Below are 21,897 nucleotides of genomic sequence, written 5' to 3'. Positions count from 1 at the left end.
GGTAGACCGGAGACCGGGATGGCAGGACACAGGCTTTATTGGAGGGAAGGGTACCCCTGCTGGCTGCTTCCATGGAGAGGAGCGGAAGAGAGCGAGGGGCTTACAAGCACCTTTAAGGATAGAGGGCGGGGCTTAGGACACTCAGCACGTGCTGATTAAGGACCTAGGGACTTAGGAATGGGGGCTTAGGGTATTTGGCAGGTGCTGATTGGTGGTTCAGAGCTCAGGAATGTCTGGCCACGGGTGGGGTTTATGTCTGTCCATCAATTGAAGGAAGGGGGGGGCGTGATAATTATGTGTCAGTGTAGGTTCATGTGGCAGTGACTGGCAATCAGGCAGGCAGGCAGGTGAGCAGTTAGGAACTAGCAGTCCAGCTATCAAAACGCACTACTTCTTGGATTCTAAAAATCTTGAAAATTACTATTATTCACAATTTAAAAAACTTGACTGTATTGATTTTTGTGCTTCTGAAGAGTCCTTAGCCCCACTGGCAGCCCCAGCCTCTGGTCTCTCCCTGAATGGAGAGCCTCCCAGGGAGCCGGGCTTCGGTGAGAGCACACCTCACTACTGCAGCAGCAGCAGCTTGGGTCTCCTGGGCCCAGCAGTGACGCAGGAGACTCCGGCACCTTAGGGGTGACTGCTCTCCTCCCAGCTCTTCCAGGCAGGGAGTCAGGATGTGGAATTGGTTTCCCTAATGGCTTCCTGAAGTGGCTGAGTAACAACCCAAAGGTGCTGGAGAGTTAAACTTTGAATCAAGGGATTAGAGGCCAAGAAGAGAAATCCTTCTTCCTTTCTCCAACCCCCAACTCCCTGCCCCTGATGGATTGTTTCAAGGTGATATGCAGGATGAGCAACTGGCTTGTATTTCCTTGTGAGAGTAGGCCAGTTCCTTAACACACCATCTGGCATCTGAATCCCTTTCTTTCCTGCCTTATCTCTCTTTCTCCCTCACTTTTGCAGTCCTGGAATTGCACCTTCCAAGATAGGCACCCTTAGCAAGTAATCTTTGCCTCAAGTTTTATTACCTAGGAATTTGGGCTAATACAATGATTAAAATAAAATCACAAGTTATCTCTTCAATATGGCTTTCTGCCTACAGTCTATTTTCTTTTTAATAAGAAAGATGAATGGAGATTTGTAATCCCTATTGAGGTTAACTAGCATTGCTTCTGGTGAAGTGTCTCTGGGTTGAGAGTATGTTTTTTAAATCCCATGTGCCTTCCCTGTGGATTTTACATCACCACAATGGATTGGACACTTGCAGTTTTTATTTTTATTTTTTATTTTTTAGAGCAGTTTTAGATTTAGAACAAAACTGAGCAGGAAATTCATCTTTCCCTTCATACAACCCTGGTAATCACTGATCTTTTTCCTATCCTGAGTTTTGCCTTTTCCAGATGTCACATGGCTGGAATAATACTATATCTGGCCTTTTCAGATTGGCTTCTTTCATTTAGTAATATACATTGAAGTTTCATCGATGTCTTTCATGGCTTCAGAGCTTATTTCTTTTTGGTGCTGACTATTATTCCATTGTCCGGATGTACCACAGTTTAGTTATTCAATCACCTACTGAAGGACATCTCGGTTGTTTCCAAGTTTTAGCAGTTTTGCATAAAGCTGCTAGAAACATTCATGTGCCTGTTTTCAACTCTAAGAAGCATGATTGCTAGATCATATAATAAAGTGTATGTTTAGTTTTATAAGAAGTGCCAAACTGTCTTTCCTCCGAAGTGGATGTACCATTTTGTATTTGTTGTCAGTTTTTCGGATTTGGCCAGTCTAATGGGTGTGCCATGCTACCTCACTGTGGTTTTGATTTGCTTTCTGATGACACAGGATGTGGAACTTCTTTTCATATGCTCCCTGCCACCTATATATCTTCTTCAGGGAGGTGTCCAACCTGGTCCCTTTTTAAACCAGATTGTTCATTTTCATGTTGGTGAATTTTAAGAGTTCTTTGTATATGTTAGATTTATCTTCTGCAAAACATCTTTTCCCAATGTGTGGCTTACACATTTTTTTTAAAAAATAAGTCACTTTTAAATATTGAATCAGAAATTAGAATTATTAGCCCTGTCCAGGTACCTCAGTTGGTTGGTGTGTCATCCTGTGCATCAAAAGGTTGCAGGTTCAATTCCTGGTCAAGGCATATACCTAGGTTTCGGGTTAAATCCCTAGTTGGGGCATGTATGGTAGGTTATCGATCAATGTTTCTCTCTCTCAAATCAATTAAAAAAATAAAATTATCAAATGGCCACCTTACTTTATTAATAAACTAGAGGTCCAGTGCATGGATTCATGCACCAGAGGGGTCCCTCAGCCTGGCCTGTGCCCTCTCGCAATCTGGGACCCCTCTGGGGATGCCAGACTGCCAGTTTCAGCCTGATTCCTGCAGGCCAGGCCGAGTAACTCCATCAGTGTACGGATCCATGCACCAGGCTTCTAGTATGCATAAAAAAACTTTGGTTAATCTCTTCCCACACTCCTCCCTTCGCTCTTCCCTCTGAGATTCATCAGTCTGTTCCATGATTCCATGCCTGTGAGTTGAGTATCTGCCCCCTGGTGGACAGTGCATATCATAACTACCAGTCAAATGGTCGAACAGTTGGACACTTAGCATATTAGGCTTTTATTACTTTATTAATAAATGCATAAATCTTTATTACTTTCCTTTATAACTGATACTTTGTTGTCAGTACAGCCATGAGTCTAATTGTTTTCCTCGTGTTTGTTGCAGTAAACGAATCTAACAATTAATAGATGAGTACATTCAAATGCAGACTGTGATGGTATGATATTTAAACTGCCCATAAGATAAAAACTAATTTGTTTAAGGATTAAAAAGGCTTATCCTAATATATAAAAAGGCAGGGGCTGTCATGACCTAAACAACCAGACAACTGAACAGCAGGCTGCATGGGGCAACCAGGCTGGTGGGGAGGGAGGGGGGGAGATAGGAGTTAGGAGCAACAAGACGAGCATAGGAGGGTAGTTAGGGGTGATCAGGCCAACAGGAGGAACAGTGAGGGGCAATGAGGGGTGATTAGGCTGGCAGAGGGGGGCAGTTAGGGGTGACCAGAGTAGCAGTTAGGGGCAACCAGGCCAGCAGGGGCGGGGGGGGCAGTTAGCGGTGACCAGGCTGGTGGGGAGGGCAGTTGGGGGCAACCAGGCTGGCAGGCAGAGGCAGTTAGGGGTAATCAGGATGGCAGTGACTGGCAATCAGGCAGGCAGGCAGGTGAGCAGTTAGGAACTAGCAGTCCAGGGAAAGATGGACTGAGAGGGATGATTGATGGGTCCCAGATTGGAGAGGATGCAGGCTGGGCTGAGGGGACCCCTCCCCTGTGCATGAATTTCATATACCGGGCCTCTAGTTCTTCTATAATCTCCCAGCTGCTTTGTGAAAAATTCCACCAATTAAGTTTCCCAAGTGATGTTATATTAAGAGGGAACAAATGAATCAGAATAATTTACTGCACCAGGGCACTATTTCCATTTGAAAGAACTAATCATTACATAAATGTACCTCAGAAAGTAGCCCATATTATCTTTCTTGTATGTATTGCTGCCATGTCTCCTTATTACCTACACTCTTTCGTTTTCATGTAGAGATCCTTGTGTGTCTACATTGTCTTATCCTGGGGTGGAAGAACTCTCAGTTATCTAACACGACTGTCCTTTTGGATCTTGAGCTTTGATACTGTGCTAACAGCACACCGAATGCTACCTTTGTCACATTCCCTTTTAGGTCACTGACCCCACCTGTTGACTTCTTCAGGGGAGTTGTCCCCAGGTGATTTATCTTTTTATCCCTCAGAATATCTTGCACCAACTCAGCAGATATATCAAGCATAGATTTTTGTTTCAGTCTATAGTACATTCTGTGATAGACACCAATGGCCTTTGTTCAAAAAGAGGAGAGACTTCTAATGTGGTCCTGGGCAAAGCAACGGAGACCTATCTTTCAGAAAGGACCAGTCAGCAGAGGGCAAAAGACACCACCAGCTGCCCCTGGCTACCTGGCAGAGTCTCAGATCCAACACTGAAGCATCATCAGAAAGCACTTTGCCCAACTCTTCACTTAAACAACTGTTTAACTTCTATTGTAATGCCCCATCCCATTTCAGCAGCAGGAGCAAGAGGAGTAACTTTCCTTACGTTTTTATTTGTAATAAAAAACAATGCGGAGACGGGCCTTTCTTTACAAAACCTCACTTTATGGAACAGTGCTGTAACCAAAAGTGTTGCGATGGCATTTTCATCCTAAAGCAACGGGCGCTTGTATCGGAAATGCTACTTCATGGGTAGTGAGCACTGGCTACTTTGGCAGAAGCTCCCCTCCAAAGAGTGTTTCTGTGCTTCCACTTAGCTTCAACTTCTCTGTAGGTTTGGCATTTTTATCATTAAAACTTAGAGGCAAAAGGCAGTTTCTCTCCCCTGAAGCGGATTGCACCACTGCATTAGAAGAGCATCTCGCCCTCTTTCCTGGCTACAATGACAAGGATCTCTCAGCGTCTCCCTGCAGGAGGCAAGATAAGTATGTTGTCATCTTCTATTAATAGGGAGGGACTCTGAGTCACAGCAGAGGTTTTCCTCGCCCCAGAAGGAAGAGGTGATTATTTCAGGGAACAGGACAATTGTGGTGGCGTGGCATCATTTTCCCTGACAATTGCTTCCTAATTGGATTCTCTGCCTCCAGTTTCTCTTTCCCTTGCAGTCTACTCACCTCTCTGTTACCAGAATCATATTCTGAAATCATGTCACACCCCCGTATAAATACTTTTGATGACGTATCACTGCCTAAAGAAAAATTCCAGACTCCTTAGCATCACACCAAAAGCCCACTTCACCTTTGAAAAAATATATTTTTAGTGATTTCAGAGAGGAAGAGAGAGGGAGCGATAGACAACTATTGTAGAAAAGGCCTCAGTGGTAGAGTATCAGCCCTCAGACCGGAGGGTCAAGGGTGCAATTCCTGGTCAAGGGCAAGAACCTGGGTTGCAGGTTCTATCCCAGGCCCCTGTTGGGATCTAGTGTGAGAGACAACTAATCAATGTGTCTCTCACATCAATGTTTCTCTCTCCTTCCTCCCTCCCTTCCACTTCCTCTGAAAATCTATGGGAAGAGTATCAAGTGAGGATTAACAAAAAGAAAAAGTTAAATTATGTTGAAGCTGCCATTTTATCAGGTCAAATCCATAACTGGCTGTTTGAAGTCATGTTTTAGAGCCACTCTTATTGAGTAGTGGGCAGAATATACTAGAGAGGCTTACAAGGTTCTGAAATATGAGCTTGGATTCCAGTGTAATTACCTGACATTTGAGCTCAGCCTTCCCCACTATAAAACTGTGGTACACCTGCTTTGCAGAGTTACCATACAGTTATAGTTAACATGTGCAAAGTTTGGTGTAGGATTACACACACACACACACACACACACACACACACACACACACACACTGAGTGGCCAGATTATTATGACCACCTGACTTTTGTAGGCAAATTAGCCATACACTGCATCATATGGGATATGGAAGCCAAAGGCCTGTTTGAACACCTTTGCTGTCTGCAGTTACCAAGACAAAACGTCTCCAATTTAGACAGAAACACAAGGATTAGACAGTCAAGCATTGGAAAAAAGTCATGTGGTCTGATGAATCGTGTTTCCGGTTGCATCATGCAGATGGCAGAGTGAGAATTTCATGGAAACAGCATGAAAGCATGCACCCCACATGCATGAATACAACCCTTCAAGCTGGTGGGGGTAGTGTTATGGCTTGGGGCATGTTTTCCTGTCATGATTTGGGACCTTTAATTCATGTGGAACAATGTCTGAATAGCACAACATACCTAAGTATCGTTGCTGATTAAGTTCATCCTATCTTGTTGATGGTGCATCCCAGTGGAGATGGCTTCTTCCAACAAGACAATGTGCCATGCCACGGTGGTGCTCTTATTGTGCAGGAGTGGTTTCAAGAACATGAGGGAGACTTTACCTTGCTTAGGTGGCCCCCCCAATCACCAGATCTCAATCTAATTGAGCATTTGTGGGACAAAGTTAAAAGAGCCATCAGGCAGCTGGTTCCACAATCATCAAATCTCACAGAACTGGACAGAGCTATTCATCAGGCATGGTGTCAGATTCCTCGCATCACCTTTCAACATCTTGTGGAGTCAATGCCAAGAAGAATTTAGCTGCAGTATTGGAGGCAAAATGAGGCCCAATGAAGTACTCATGGGTTGGTCACACACACACACACACACACACTCACTAGAGGCCTGATGCACAAATTTCGTGCAAGAGTAGGCCTTCCTTTCCCTGGCTGCCAACACCAGTTCCCTCTGGCACCCAGGAGGGGCTCCCCTTGCATCCCTGGCATCCAGTCTAATTAGCATATTATGTTTTTATTATTATAGATATATAATATCTCAGGGCATTTGCTTGAAATTTCTTGAAGCAAACAATAGAAATCAATTGCAAAGTTCTGAGAATCTGAGAACATCCCAACTCCGATGGCATTGCATTGCTGGGTCAAAGTCCTTGACCTGCCCAAACTGCAGTTTCCATTCTGCATTACCTGTACTCCTTCCTCACCTTTGCTTATTTCAGAATGGCAGCTTTCAGATAATTGTTAAGGTCTCCTAGAAAGTGCCTAGACTGGAGCAGCATCCACTTTCCTTTGAAGGTGCACACATACGATTTTTGTCTCATTTCCAGCTCCTTCTTTCACCATCTAGTATTGTTGGAATGGTTGTCCACTGCCATACTTTCAGAACTGAAGAGGAGCTTTCAACCCAGACAACTGTGGATTCAGACTGAGTCTACCTCTCCTTATCTGGAAAATAAAGTTTAAAAAAAACACATCTATTTTATAATGTTCTAACATGTCTAATGTGTGAATGATGCTTAAAGGTGACTGACAGATCAGTACAATAGCAAAGAACTTATCCTTTTTGGGCTGGGTGAGACTGATTTTCAGGGAGTTGGGCCCTTTAAGGGGGCATCACCCTAATTCCTCCTTGACTTGTCCTGCCTGCCCTGGAAAGGGAGACGGTGGCCCTCTAACCCAGAACTGATGGCCGCTAATCCACATCCTAGAAGGAGCGAGTCTGTGGCAAGAGAGTGAAAGGGGCTCTGCCCACAGGTGGCAAGCAAAGCTGAAGCCTGATGTTCCCTGCCTCTCTCTCCTTGGAATTCCTACACAGGAGGCGGGTGGGCTGTGTGCGGCTGCACTGCTCCTCTTTGCGAGTCCATTTCCTAAATAGGGGCTCCCCATTCCCCACAGCTCACACTCTTATACGGGCTGGGCACTCCATCTGCACATAGCACCCCACTGCGGTGCCATCCCCATCCCACTCCCATCCTTGCCCATCACCTCTGCAGCTTGCGATGAAGCAAGCATTCTGCCAGGACGCTCACTCTGTCCACTCTCAGTGGCTGCCCTCCCCACCCACACCCCCCAGGACTAGGGGACTCTGGAGGAGCTGAGGATACTGGGCACCACCATCTTGTAGCTATGGGTGCCTCCATATTTGTGACAGGCAGTTAATTTGCATATTGCTCTTTTATTAGATAGGAAGATATAGGATACACACACAAACACACACACACACACTGAGTGGCCAGATTTTTATGATCTCTGAATGCATAATAATCTGGCCACTCAGTGTATATCCTATATAATAAAAGGCTAATATACAAATTGTCCCCTAAACCAGGAGCTCAACAAGCAGGCAGGCCGGCCAACCACCCATGTCCCCTCCCCCTGGCCAGGCTGGCCAGACCCCACCCATGCACAAATTCATGCACTGGGCCTCTAATATATATACTAGAGGCTTAGTGCATGAAATTCATGTGGGGGAGAGGGTCCCTCAGTCCAGCCTGCACCTTCTCCAATCTGGGACCCCTTGAGGGATCTCCAACCACCCATTTTGGCCCGATCCCACTAGGACATCCCTCTCACAATCCAGGACTGCTGGCTCCCAACTGCTCACCTGCCTCTGCCTGATTGCTCCTAACCACTTCTGCCTGCCAGTCTGATCATTCCTTAACCACTCCATTGCCAGCCTGACATCTAGCTGCTCCCTGGCTGGCCCAATTGCCTATAACTGCCCTCCCCTGCCAGCCTGGTCACCCCTAACTGTCCTCCCCTGCCAGCCTGATAGACATCTAACTGCTCCCTGGCTGGCCCAATTGCCCCTACTGCCCTCTCCTGCCAGCCTGGTCACCCCTAACTGTCCTTCCCTGCAGGCCTGGTCACCCCCAACTGCAATCCCCTGCAGGCCTGGTCACCCCACAACTGCCCTCCCTTGCAGGCCATCTTGTGGTGGCCATCTTGTGTCTCCATAGGGGGCAGCCATCTTGTGTCTTGGAGTGATAGTCAATATGTATATTACTCTTTTATTAGATAGGATACACACACACACACACACACACACACACACACATACACACTGAGTGACCAGATTATTATGTATTTAAAGATCATAATAATCTGGTCACTCAATGTCTATGTGTATATATGTGTGTGGGTGTATATATAAATATAAATATAAATATAAATATAAATATAAATATAAATATATATCCTGTTTCCCCGAAAATAAGACAGTGTCTTACATTAATTTTTGCTCCCAAAGATGCACTAGGTCTTATTTTCAGGGGATGTCTTATTTTTCCATGAAGAAGAATACGGTACATATTTACTGTTAAATGAAAATAAAGGAAATTTATTACCTGTATACAGTACGGTAGTACAGTAGTTGTCAACACAAACCAGACAAACTGTGAATCCTACAGTATCAAGAATTTACTCATTTATTCAATGACAATCATGTCATCATCTTCTGGAACATCATCATAACAATCCAATTCCTGAATTTCCTGGTGAATTTCTTGTGACTTCATTTCTTTCAGAATCAGTGGACCAAATCTCTCATGTTTAGCAATAGCACTGTCTTTAAATGAGTACTTCTTGTCAAGGTAGCCTGCTCACGGTGCACTTGCAATGCAACTGTCAGTGATTTTCTCCCATGAATTCTTCACCCAAGTCACAACTTCTTGCAGTTTAGGTTTCACAAAGTTTATGGTAAATTAATTTTCATTCTGAGACAGAGCCTGGGGGGCCTTATTTCGGGGGGATGCCTTATATTTCACTCAGAAGGAAACCTGTAAGTACGTCTTATTTTCGGAGGATGTTTTATTTTCGGGGAAACACGGTGTATGTGTGTGTGTGTGTGTGTGTGTGTATATATATATATATATATATATATATATATATATATATGCACACTTTTATAATTATCTACCAAATGGCCTAAAGCAGTATTGCTTAGACTGGCGAGTGGAGGACCTGGGGTTCCACCAACATATTCTTGGAGAATCTTCGAGTTCTTAAGTTTGATAAACTGAGCAAAAGCATTCCTTGTGATGTAGACACATTTCCACTGATTGCTAAGGCAAAAATGGGCTGACAGGAAACAGTCCCTACTTAGAATTGTAATCAGTTCTCTTACACAACAGCTACAGTGTTTCCCTGAAAATAAGACATCCTCTGAAAATAAGACCCAGGGCATGGAAAGATAAGACATCCCCTGAAAATAAGATCTAGTGCAACTTTGGGAGAAAAAATTAATATAAGACACTGTTTTATTTTCAGGGAAATGGTATTTGTGCTGTACATATCTGAGTGAATAAAAGAACACAAGAAAAGTCACCAGAGAAAACATGATTCACACATGGAGGCAGAGGCAAGTAATCTGCGTGTAGATGCACGACGACGAATGCCGAGGAGGCTGCACACATGACGCTTCATAACATGACCAGGAAGGTTCTGGAAAGATGAACACTTCTGCTCTCCTTGCTTTATTTTTCTCCATAGCATATTCACTTCCTAATATACTGTAAAATTATTTCTATTATTTATTTTCTGGCCTCCCTGGAAGGCAACATAAGCTCAATTTCCCACTGAGAATCATCCCTGGGTCCTTGGAAACAGTACAAAGGGAAGCAAGGTGCTGTAGTCCACCCCTCTCCTCCCAGCCCTCCTAAAATGAGCGAGTTTGGCTGTCCTGCAGAGCCGAAGCTTCCTGGGGACTTCTCGAATACACATTTACATGTGCTTTCACATGTCCTACTTTGTGAAAATAAAGGATTAGAGGGAAGAATCAATGTTTTCCCGCTGGAATGAAGCTTTTGAGAGAAGAAATCAACATTATTATCTTTAAATGAAATTTCTTGGTAAAGGCTTCAAAAGAATCTTCTAGATAAAGTCTCTAGGGGGATCCTGAATGTTAATTATGTGCATCCCCTCAGGTAATGGAAAACAGAAACACAAGAAAGCAGGGATGAAAACCATCATTTTTTGAAAGCTCAGACTGATTGGGGCCAAGGTCTAAATTTCACATTAGTTCCCATTTTTCTGCTGGTTGCATCATTCTGGCAAGATGTTACCAAGTGCCTGTCGTTGACAGGAGTACTCCAATCACCCCCTAGATGCGCCTGTGGGTGTGCGATTCTGGCACTGCTACCAACCAGCTTACCTGTTAGTGCCATTAACCTAGCCTGCCTTTCCCCACTCCAGAACTGTTCAGGAAAAGCCTTATCCCTGCAGCCCTCACCCCGGGCAAGCTCCGTAAGCTGCCAGTGAGACGCTGTTTGATTGCAAACCCGGATCTGCAGTCATGCTTTTAATTTGGGCCACATATTTGAAACTCCTTTTGGTTTTCTCTGTGCACAGCCTACCCTACTGTCAGTCCTTTGGGACTTTTTTAAGTTCCTGCTGATCAGACATAACTCGCTGTCGTCTTTTTTTTTTGTTTTTTTTTTTTTTTTTTAGGAATCTGCCAAGAGACCTCAGCAATAGTTCTGAACCCCATATGCCCTTTATTTCAAGGCAGACTATTTCAAAGATATTTCTCAAATGCAGTGAAATTCCATCCTGAGGTTTAGCTGCTCTGAAAGCCACTGTCACTTTGAGGGCTCCCTGGAGCTTCTAAAAGTGAATCTTGCATATGCCACATGACTACATTTTAAGTCAGACCTTTCAAAACATGCTCTCCCAATTAGCTAAAAATCCGTGTCACTATTTTCACATGACGTGCTAATAAATGTCAATGTATTCATAGCGATTACTCCAAGAAGGTTAGAGGTCATGCTAACCCTTTTGGGTCACTTAAATCCCAAGTGTCCTTGAGGCAGGAAAATTCCTGCAAAGCCAGAATGCTTCTTCAGTAGTCAAACAAACATTCACAACCGAAAGACACTGTTAAGCAGCTTCCCAAGGGTGAGAATTCAAGCTCACGCATACATACAAATCCTGGCCCCACCAGTTCCTAACGTGTGACCTCAGGCAAATTCATTCACCTGTGAATGGAGAGATCAGGATCTCGGAAATTGCTTCCCTGCACATAGACACAGCCCTCTACACAGGAATCATACCCTAAGCAGGGGACTGGGGCCTCTAGAAATAAGGAAGCCTGTGATTCTTCCAGTTGTTAGAACTCTTTTGAGAATGTTTCCTGGGGGGCTGGGTGACAGGGCCAGGAAGAGGAGATTCAAGACAGAATCATCAGCAAGTCAGCTCTGCAGGAATAAAGCAGTGAGTTCTAAAAAGTCATCATTTGAGTCCCCATAGTGTGCCCAACACTTTCTGTATGTCACCTAGGTTGTCTCTAATCCTCACAGTCCTCTGAGGATTGTAACTAATCCCAATTTTGCACACTTCTGCTCTCCTTGCTTTATTTTTCTCCATAGCATGTTCACTTCCTAATATACTGTATAATTATTTCTATTATTTATTTTCTGTCCTCAGTAGGATGCAAGCTACAGAAAAGCAGGTATTCTTATGTCTTACTCACTGCTGCTTTCTGGAACCTGGAATAAATGAGCGAATGAATGCACGAATGGAGGCACAGAGAGGTTAGTAACTGGCCTCTGTCAGACTACAAGTGAGTGGTAGAGCTAAGATTTAAACCCACGCCCATGTGCTACAGTGAGTCACTGTGTCAAACACAAGGCCCGCGGGCCAAATTCGTCCCGCCGGGCTTTGCAATGTGGCCCACACAGCGCTGTCATCACTGAACTCCGCTGCGTTTCCATCACAATGACAGTTTATGACTGTTCAGTAAACCATTCGGCCCGCAATTTAGGCTGGATTTTAGATTTTGGCCCCTTCTCTGATTGAGTTCGACACCCCTATGCTACCCAGACAACTAGGTAAGTAATGGCAGTTGTGACGATTCAAAACACTGTAAGGAAGAACAATGTGCAACATTTACTGAGTGGTTAACTAAATGAAGAGGTGCATACAGTCCAAGAAAAACACCAGATGCAGAAGGAGCAGGAACGTAAGCCTAACTTTTGACCCTAACATGTGTGGGGAGGTGCAACAGATAATGTGACTCTGGTGGTCAAAACTCAAAAGGCAGACCTTAATCCTGCACATTCCGGCAGGGAACAGCAGTGCAGTATGATCTCTACAACATCCTGTATTACTTACATGTATGTGGTTAGTCCTTAAAGGTCTGGTCTCAAATCCTGGCCCCACCATTTCCTAACGTGTGACCTCAGGCAAATTCATTCATCTGTGAATGGAGATAATTTACATGGGTTTTCTGAAGACTGACAGAAGTTATGAACTTAGAGAAATCGGTACCCTGCCTACCATGTAGTCAATGCCCAATACGTCTTATTTTCTATTAGATCGTTTTGGTGTGGCTGGAGAAGGAACAGGGTATTTTAAAAAGGCCCCCTAAGGCAGAAGTTAGAACAGTAACTGGGTCCTTTCTGTCGGTTAACCCAGTTAAAGGGTTTTGAGCCCGGTCTGTAACAGCACCTGCTTTGCTTGGCAGCCGGATTGGGATGGATTAAACCGCTCAGAGCAGTTTCTCAGAGGGTTTCTCTGTAGACTAGCCAATTCCAGGAGAGCTGTGAGGCTGCCCACAGAGGGGGTCTTTGGGATGGAAAGGACTCGGGCCTCTGCACAGGTTCAGAATTCAGAGCGATAAAAATAGTATTTGCAGCTAACAGCACACCAAGTTAGGGCATTTCGCTTTACCCATCCAATCATCGCAGATATTTTTATCTTCATTTTGCCATCGTGGGAGACTGAGGCGTAGAACAGTTGGAAGATTTAATCACGGTCCGATGTTTAGGAAGAGATTGGGGCACAAGTTAAACCCGGGCCGCCCGGCTCAGCGGTTCTTTAGGGTGCCTATTTTAGGACGGAGTGGCCCGACCGGTGGCCACCGTTTTTGGGAAACGTGAGGAGAAGGACCGACCTTCCACTGCCATAGAGCTGATCAGCACGGGCCAGACTAAATGTTTCCTCCTTCAAGTTTGCAGAGTGTTGTGATTTATCCTCCCAAATCTATGCCTGAGTTCAGGTAACTGCATTTTAAAAATAGCTAAGGAGAGCCCTAGCCAATTTGGTTCAGTGGATAGAGCATGGGCCTGTAGACTGAAGGGTCCTTGTTCCATTCTGGTCAAGGGCACACGCCCCAGTGGCCGGCTCCCTTTTTTTGGGGGGGGGGGGGCGTGCAGGAGGCAGCCAATCCAAGATTCTCTCTTCATTGACATTTCCATCTCCCCTCTCTCCCTTCCTCTCTGAAATCAATACAAAATTACATAGAAATCAACGTTCCGCCCTCCTTGGGCTGAAACAGTCAGCTCCCCTCAGTTCTACAGCAGGGAACCCGGTCTTCCCCCCACCCCCCCACCCCCCGCCTCCAGGTCGCAGGGACAGACACGTCTGGGGTGGGAAACGCTGGTACCAGGTGGGGGCGGATCGGAGGCGTCAAACCCAGCGCAGGCCTAGCCCAGCTGGAACCGGGGGGCCTCCAGTAAAAGATGGGAGTTTTGTTCCAAGGCATGCCCAAAAAAGGAGCGGGGAGAGGAGCTGGCCACCCCCGCCTTCGTCGTACACGCTCCTCCAGGGGCGGCCTGCCTGCGGCACAGCTCCAAAATTGGCAACCTGGGCCTCGCAGCCTGCTTTTTTTAGCTCCCATTCCCCAAACCAGGCAAGAGGCGGTGACTAAAAAAATGCAAATTGGATCGGGGCAGCAGCGGGCTGGCCCGTGAGTGCGGGAGTCTGGCGGCGGGGGGACCCCACGACCTCAGGTGCCCTCCGCCGCACAGGCGATGGGCACGGCGCGCCGGGAGAGGCGCTCGGAGCCGCCGCCGCCGGCCAAGACGCCGCCCCCGCTTCCGCCTCCCCGGCGGCGGCCGCACAATGAGCGGCCTCTTCTCCGCCCGGGGTTGGGGAGGGGAGGGGGGGCCGGATCGGGGCCCGCGCCTTCCGGCCTCGGCTCCCCCTCCCGCCCCGGCGCCGCCGGCCGCACACAGGTGGTTTTCCGCTCAGGAGAGGCGGGCCCGGGCGTCTTTATGTAACAATGGAGCTCCGCGCCCCAGACTGCGCCTCCCGGTCGCCGAGGCCCCGGCCGGGCCCCGCCTCCATCCGGCCCCCCGCGGGCCCACCCGGCGCCTCGGCCGAGCGCTGCTGGGAGGCCGGGCCAGCACCCCCCGCCCCCGCCCGGTTACCTGTTGGCTCTGCAGAGCTGCAGAGACGTTCCCCGGGACTCCCAGCCCTCCTTAGGCGCCAGGGGACCCAAGCATGCAGCCCCCCTCACCCTCCCTGGGCCGCTACGGAGCCCACAGTCCCCCCTGCACCATTAGCGGAGTCGCCCCACCTACGGCGCCCATCTTGCTGGGAGATGAGGGTGTTGGGGGGAAGAGGGGGGGGGGGGAATGGTAACTAGGAGTGCAATGCGCAGGCGCGGCCTGTCCTCTGCCAGAGCCCCGTGACGCAGGGGAGGGGGCTGCGGTCCACGCAGGGAAGTTGGGGGGGGGGGGGCGGCTGACAGGTCCCCCTTTGACTTGCCTCTCTGTCTACACAGGAACTGCTCGCCGAGCCCAATTTATCCCTACAACCTGCAGGCCTTGAGGGAGGACTTTCCCGGGCCTCCAAGGTGGTGGGACAGCCCAAGGGCACCGTGTGCCCTAGTGCACCTCGCGCAGGTGTCTTTTTCGGAAGCCGAGCTTGCTGCCCAGAAATCAGTAACCAGCGCGCCCCCCGCCCCCTCCGCGCAGGGTGGGAGACAGGAACAACGGTGCTGGCTCCTCACGCTCCACGCCGCTGGGGAGGGGGGGGTAAAAACACCAGACTATCCAACAAGTTTGTTTCTGCCGCCTCCACTGTTTAAAAATCATAATTAAAACGCTATTAAAAAAAAAAAAAAGCTTGATGCCTATTATCTGGACAACAGATACTTGTTTGCTTGCTTGAAAATGTTTCCATATAACCCTGGTTTGTTTCCAAAGACGTCGGATTAACATTTAACACCTCACCGGTCACTAAAGCCCAGGCAGCCCAGCAGCCCCAACACTGACAGCCTCGGCTGAAAGAACATCAGAGCACACAGAACTGGGCTTTTTAAACCGGCGAACAAATGTCACGCCGCCGAAAGGAGGGCGGGGGAGGAGGGGTAAGGCGAACTCCAGTCCAAGTGAGTTTAAAGGGAATAAAAAGGAAAAGGAAAAAAAAAAAGTCAGTGCAAGTTTTCCTAAAAGCTAGCTTGCGAGCACAGGCGTCACGAACAAGGGCTTTTGTGCCCGCTAATTGCACCATTTGTGCGCAAAAGTTCCGACGCCGAGTGCGAACTCTCAACAGAAGGAAACATGAGACAACTGAAGTGCCCTGGTTTGTGTGCCCCGCTCCTCCGCCGCCGCCTCCTCCTCTCCCTCCTTCCTCCCGCCGAGGCCGCTGTGGCAGCTTGTTTGCACTGGGGCTTATCCGGAGCGGAAATTCCTTTCCGTTTTTGTGAATGACAAACTCATTAACAATTCATCAACACAACCTGTTCCAGCCGGTCCGTCTCCACGGCAACAGCCCCTTCCGCAGCGCGCTCATTGGCTGGCCGGGAGAATGTATCCATTGAGACGCTCGCTGTTTGTATCCATTGAGGAGCTGCCCCGCGCAGGGGGTGTGCGAGGGCTGAGTCCGAGCGCGTCGGGGAGAAAGTGTGCAAGGCTTGAATAACCGGAGGAGAGAGACAGACGCTCGGGTGGATTTGAGGTGTGCAGCCTTGGAGGGAGGGATTAGGAGCCGCTGGACTTTTTTTTTTCTCCTTCTTCCTCCCCTCTTAGTAGCCCGGAGTCCAAATTAATTGGATTTCATTCACTGGGGAGAAACAAAACTGTCTGGGCAGCTTCATTCAGAGCGATTCATTGACACCGAACGCGAGCGGCTGCAGCCGGCTGCAGAGGAGACCGGCGGCTGCGCTCCGGTCTCGTCGTCCCCAGCCGCCTCCGACCCGGTTCGGGGAGAGCGAGGCGGAACCCGACCCCGCTCCGGGAGCGGCGGCCGTGCCTGCCCCGCGGGGCGTCTGCTAGGCACCCCACCCTCTCTCGCAGCTCGACCCCCATGATAGATACGCTCAGACCCGTGCCCTTCGCGTCGGAAATGGCGATCAGCAAGACGGTGGCGTGGCTCAACGAGCAGCTGGAGCTGGGCAACGAGCGGCTGCTGCTCATGGACTGCCGGCCGCAGGAGCTGTACGAGTCGTCACACATCGAGTCGGCCATCAACGTGGCCATCCCGGGCATCATGCTGCGGCGCCTGCAGAAGGGCAACCTGCCCGTGCACGCGCTCTTCACGCGCGGCGAGGACCGCGACCGCTTCACCCGGCGCTGCGGCACCGACACGGTGGTGCTGTACGACGAGAGCAGCAGCGACTGGAACGAGAACACGGGCGGCGAGTCGGTGCTGGGGCTGCTGCTCAAGAAGCTCAAGGACGAGGGCTGCCGGGCCTTCTACCTGGAAGGTAGGTGTGGGGGAGCCGGGCAGGGCTGGGGGGTGCGGGCTGCGAACTTGGCGCGTCCACACCGGGGAGCCAGCCCGGCGCTGCATTCACCCGCTTCCGGGGAGCGGGCACCAGCAGGATATGCCCCACCTTGCTTTGCTTTCTGCCGTTCGATTTTTGAGTTAAAATTTGCAGGGTGGGATAGGTCGTTGGGGTGCATGTTGGCATTTTTCTAGCCCCTCAGAATATTCAGGAAAGTTGCCATTTTGTGCATTTCCGGATTCAAAAGAAATAAGGGCTCCCGGGGGAGGCGGGCCCGTTCGTCCCATTTCCAAGGGTGCATGCACACTTAAGTGTCTGTACGTCTGGTGCCGTGTGTCGGGGGGTCGTAAGGTGCTGTATGGTGTGTCCAGCGCCCGGCTGCGGCTTTCAAAGCTGTGAAAACTACTACGGGGTCTCGAGTTACACGGTTGCCTTTCTCGTCCTGGCAGGTGGCTTCAGTAAGTTCCAAGCCGAGTTCGCCCTGCACTGCGAGACCAACCTAGACGGCTCGAGTAGCAGCAGCTCGCCGCCGCTGCCGGTGCTGGGGCTCGGGGGCCTGCGGATCAGCTCTGACTCCTCCTCAGACATTGAGTCTGACCTTGACCGAGACCCCAACAGTGCCACGGACTCGGACGGCAGCCCGCTGTCCAACAGCCAGCCTTCTTTCCCCGTGGAGATCCTGCCCTTCCTTTACCTGGGCTGCGCCAAGGACTCCACCAACCTGGACGTGCTGGAGGAGTTTGGCATCAAGTACATCCTGAACGTCACCCCCAACTTGCCGAATCTCTTTGAGAACGCAGGAGAGTTTAAATACAAGCAGATCCCCATCTCGGATCACTGGAGCCAAAACCTGTCCCAGTTTTTCCCTGAGGCCATTTCTTTCATAGGTGAGACTCGTTCACAGTACTCGCTCACTTTTAAATGCAAAAGTCTTAGCTCCCAGACTTTTAAGCTTTCAGTCTTTCTCGCTGCTTGCTCATGTTGTCAGTCTACAGGTCTCTAATATTCCGAGGGCCTTCTTAGTTCTGGTGCATCTTGCTAAGAAAAAAGCACCTTTTGCTAAGGCTATATTGACCACAGGTGTATTTGAAATGCCGGCTGAGCCTTTCTTTTAACTCTTTGAGAATGGGGAGGGTGGCATTCACAATCAGACTACCGAATATTCGGACAATCTTTGGAATGGGTGGGAAGGCTAGAAAGAAATACTTATGGTAGACAGGGATTCTAGCCTTGCTCTAGGATTTTAAAAGACCTGGGAGTGATTTTATGACATCGGGTGCTTAGATGTTAAAATCCAGTTGAATGTTACTGTGATACCAGTGCAGAGTGAGACAGTGCGGGTAACCTGAGCCCAGCAGGAAGGACTGTGGGCTGGAAGCCTGGAGGAGCGAATCTCCAGGCATTGTAATGCATTTCCTATTACAAAGGAACTCATTTTCAGGCCATGTCGACATCCTGTTCCTCCTAATGGGCTGTCCCCTGTGACTTCCCTCTCTCTCTTAAAATGCCTGAATACCTCCATTGTTAGCTGCACAACAGTTGGGGAATAATTTAATAGACCCTTGCAGTCTGCTTGTCTGTATAAAAGGCATTCACTACCATATTGCAGGGTTTCTGGTATTCACATGCTGAGGCAAAGAATGCACACATTAAGGAGTTTTTTGTTGGCAGAAACTTAATACAAAAGCTCCCTTTTCAGAAAACATCTGAAATATGTAATTGTGCCCAGTGTACATGTTTTATCGAAATGATACTTTTTTTTTTTTGTGCCTGCAGGGCTAAACTGCCACACACGATTACTTTCTGAATCCTTAAAAAAAAAAAAAAAATCATCTTTTAGACTGATCATTCACAAAGGGTGGTTTTCGGTCTACTGAAAGCTTGCCTTTCTTGTGTTTACAGATGAAGCCCGGGGCAAAAACTGCGGCGTCTTGGTGCATTGCTTGGCTGGCATCAGCCGCTCAGTCACCGTGACCGTGGCTTATCTTATGCAGAAGCTCAATCTGTCCATGAACGATGCTTATGACATTGTCAAGATGAAGAAATCCAACATCTCCCCTAACTTCAACTTCATGGGTCAACTGCTGGACTTCGAGAGGACCCTGGGACTCAGCAGCCCCTGTGATAACCGGGTCCCCTCACAGCAGCTCTACTTCACCACCCCCTCCAACCAGAACGTCTACCAGGTGGACTCCCGGCAATCCACGTGAAAGGCCCCACACTCCTCTGCGTTGGGATGTGTCCTTTCCTTCAGCAGTTTTTCTTGGCAGCATCAGCTGAGCTGCTTTCTTTGTCTGTGGCCCCAGGTGTCCAAATGACACCCGCTGTCTGTTAGACAAGGTTATCACATGTGGAATTGGTTATTACAAAGGGAGAGATTTGCTCCATTCTCCATGGAAACAACAGAATTTGCTGTATAGATACAGGCAGTAGGTCTGCTCCACACCCATGTGTACAGCCTACCCATGCAGGGACTGGAATTTGAGGACTTCCAGATAAATAGGGTAGGACCAAATGGTAGGATAGGAGCATGTGTTCTTTGGGGCTTTGTACCACTGTTTCTTTTTGCATCTGGAACTGACTGTGTTGTCTTCAGTGAAGACTGATTAGTTTTGCATATAGAGGAGCCAAAGACAGGTTTCAGCTCTGTAGTATCAGTTTGCAAAAAAAACCACATGCATTAATAATAGATAAAATAAATCTGAAACTCCATTTGATTATTGTAAATATTTGATCTTAAATCACTTGGCAGTGTTTGTTTGAACTGTGTTTGTTTCTTCTTTGATGGGTTTAAAGGAAATTGTCCAAAGGAAGAAAGCGGTATACCACTTCTTGCAACAACAAAAAAAAATGGAACCCTTTGCTCTTTTCTAATCCAAAGGATATATTTGCAGCATGCTGAACTTTACCAATTCTGAATGACATTTTCACGGACACTATAGTCGCTGAGACCTTTTTATGGTGCAGTCTTCAGTATCTTTCATATATCTTCCTTGTGATTTTCCCCAACCCCTTAATGTAGTTGACTATGCCTTACCTTTGTAAATAGTTTGGCTTGTGTTGTCTTAAAGGGGATACCTTGGAAAGGCACCAAAATCAATGGGCTCACCCGTTTGTGTTTCTTTTTTTGTTTTTAAACTTCAGCTGTGCTAAACAGTATATTACCTCTGTACAAAATTCTTCAGGGAGCGTCACAACCTCTAATGCAATACTTTTGGGTTGGTTTCTTTCCTTTTAAAAAATTTTGTATACAACTGGAAGTGTGTGTGTGAGCATGGGTACCCCTTTGATAGGTGAAGTGCATATGATTGTGAAGAGGGGGAGAGTTAGGTGGTTCATTATGTTCATGGTGTAAAGTTTTGAGATGCAATTTATTATAAGAATGTAAAACCTTAAATTATTAATAAATAACTATTTTGGCTATTGAATGTGTGTATTTTTTTTTTTAATTCTTAATTGTACTTGAATGTGAAGTGACATTTTAGGTACTTTTCACTTGGGACTGACACTGGCTTGTAAAAGCTTAATCTTTTGCTTCCAAATAAGGATGGCATCATAGAATGGACTGATTATATCATGTGTATGGTCAATATTTTCTGTGAATATATATAGTTCTGGCTTATAATAATTTCACAGGAAATGTTGGGGTATAAAATGAGATATTAATGAAAAAGTCAACAAAGGGGCCCAGGAGCACCAGAATTAAAATGACAGTAACAGCGTTAACCTCTCCTTTCTCCATCAGGATCTTCTCACTAATGCATATGCCAAGGAGAAAGAAGGGATAATTATTTTTCCAGTCAGTTACTATCTGGCAATTCTACTTGCAAATTAATCTTAAACTGGAATAACATGAATCAGAAGTGGTGTTTTCCTTTTCTCGTGTGTGGCAAAGCGTATCCAAGCTTCCTCACTGGAGCCTGGATTTGGCCTGAGCGTTTTACATTGGCATTCTAGTTGAAGCTTTGTCACCCCTGTTCTAAGGTACTTGCTGCTTAACTGGTTTAGAATGTAGGTCAGAAACCACAACTGAGCCTAACGGAGGTTATTTTGAACAGTTTTTTCAAGGTAAAGGATTACTGCCTTGTCATTTGCTTGGGACATCCCCTCTCTTTGTCCCAAATGTAACAAAACACAAGGCAAAAATAAAAGTAAAGGGCAGGCGTGAGAAATAAAAAGAACTACAAAATAACTACATTTTGTATTCTCTTCAAATGCGCTTTAGTCCCTTTCTCTGCAGTTGGGAAGAAAATGAGCTTTTCACCCACATGGCACATGTCAGATGCCAGTTGGGTGGTTTGGTAATTTTCATGGTAGGCATGTGGCCCTGGTTTTATGTCAACCATAGCTCGCTGTCCAGTGGGGCTTTCAGTGAGTAAGCATGTATAAAAGGCAAGTGCACAGAACACGACCAAGTCTCCCATTCGGCTTCTCCAAGCCAGCAGGAGCTCAGAAAGGAGAAGTGGGTTGCAGTTCCACTTGGCCCGTGTTAATCCAGTTCTGAACGGTTTCCGCTCCTGGCATTCCCTAGACTGGCTGTTCAAAGTGGGGATTTGCAAGCAGCGCTAGCAATTTCCTGTCCAGCTGCAGCTCAAGTAGCTGTGTGCTTCTCCCCCCCTTCCTTTGTTCTGGTTTCTCTCTCTCTCTTTTTTTTCTTTCTTTTTTCTTTACCATGGGCTGTGGATAATTTTAGTGCATTTCCTCTCTGTGGATTATCATCTTTCCTCCTCAAACTTGCATACATTGAGTTCCTACTGCTCTGCTCAAGCCGACAGCTGGCCTCCCCAGCACTTCCTCTCCGTTCACTGTGGGTTTGTTGTTTGTCAGTCCACTTCTGAAATTAATAATGTTTTCTGGCCGAGTGCCACAAGCCATTACCACAAAGGGGAAGTAACACATATGAATAGCAGGAAGCCATGCAGGGTCACAGTGTGAGCTGAACCTGCGGAGGGAACATAATTGAGCCTGGCCCATTCAGCAAGTGTCTGACATCGATTTGGGGCGAGGGAGCTCCCTGCATTTAAACAGCTCAAGCTGTGAAGAAAAAAAAATAAAT

General features: G+C 47.4%; 1 protein-coding gene and 1 long non-coding RNA gene across 5 annotated transcripts; one reads left to right on the top strand and one right to left on the bottom strand.

The window, feature by feature from the left end:
* Positions 1-11,376: 11,376 nt before the first annotated feature.
* Positions 11,377-15,012, bottom strand: LOC118730726. 2 transcript variants are annotated; one of them, XR_006742885.1, is made up of 4 exons: positions 14,539-15,012; positions 12,836-12,978; positions 12,500-12,584; positions 11,377-11,874 (listed from the first exon to the last, which is right to left on the bottom strand). It is a non-coding gene; the product is annotated as an uncharacterized LOC118730726 (long non-coding RNA). The 2 variants fall into 2 exon arrangements; XR_004991595.2 differs by lacking the exon at positions 14,539-15,012 and having other exon boundaries at positions 12,836-13,440.
* Positions 15,013-15,499: 487 nt separating this feature from the next.
* DUSP6 (dual specificity phosphatase 6) lies at positions 15,500-20,269 on the top strand. Of its 3 annotated transcripts, none has more exons than XM_036456417.2 (3): positions 15,500-16,820; positions 17,291-17,728; positions 18,618-18,873. In XM_036456417.2, the coding sequence occupies exons 1-3, from the start codon at positions 16,421-16,423 to the stop codon at positions 18,716-18,718; spliced, it is 939 nt and encodes a 312-aa protein (XP_036312310.1). In that variant the 5' UTR covers positions 15,500-16,420; the 3' UTR covers positions 18,719-18,873. The 3 variants fall into 3 exon arrangements, with proteins under 3 accessions (XP_036312310.1, XP_036312311.1, XP_036312309.1); XM_036456416.2 differs by having other exon boundaries at positions 15,878-16,820; positions 18,744-20,269; XM_036456418.2 differs by lacking the exon at positions 17,291-17,728 and having other exon boundaries at positions 15,782-16,820; positions 18,744-20,269.
* Positions 20,270-21,897: the final 1,628 nt, after the last annotated feature.

This window comes from Pipistrellus kuhlii, unplaced genomic scaffold (assembly GCF_014108245.1).
Source record: "Pipistrellus kuhlii isolate mPipKuh1 unplaced genomic scaffold, mPipKuh1.p scaffold_m20_p_3, whole genome shotgun sequence".
NCBI classification, from domain to species: Eukaryota; Metazoa; Chordata; class Mammalia; order Chiroptera; family Vespertilionidae; genus Pipistrellus; species Pipistrellus kuhlii.
The sequence above is the reverse complement of the archived record's forward strand: the minus strand, read 5'-3'. Positions and strand labels throughout refer to the sequence as shown.

Coding starts and splice junctions, on each gene's coding strand:
- DUSP6 (XM_036456416.2), top strand. CDS start 16,421: ATGATAGATACGCTCAGACCCGTGCCCTTCGCGTCGGAAATGGCGATC. Junction 16,821..17,290: donor CCGGGCCTTCTACCTGGAAG/GTAGGTGTGGGG, acceptor TCGTCCTGGCAG/GTGGCTTCAGTAAGTTCCAA. Junction 17,729..18,743: donor TGAGGCCATTTCTTTCATAG/GTGAGACTCGTT, acceptor TTGTGTTTACAG/ATGAAGCCCGGGGCAAAAAC.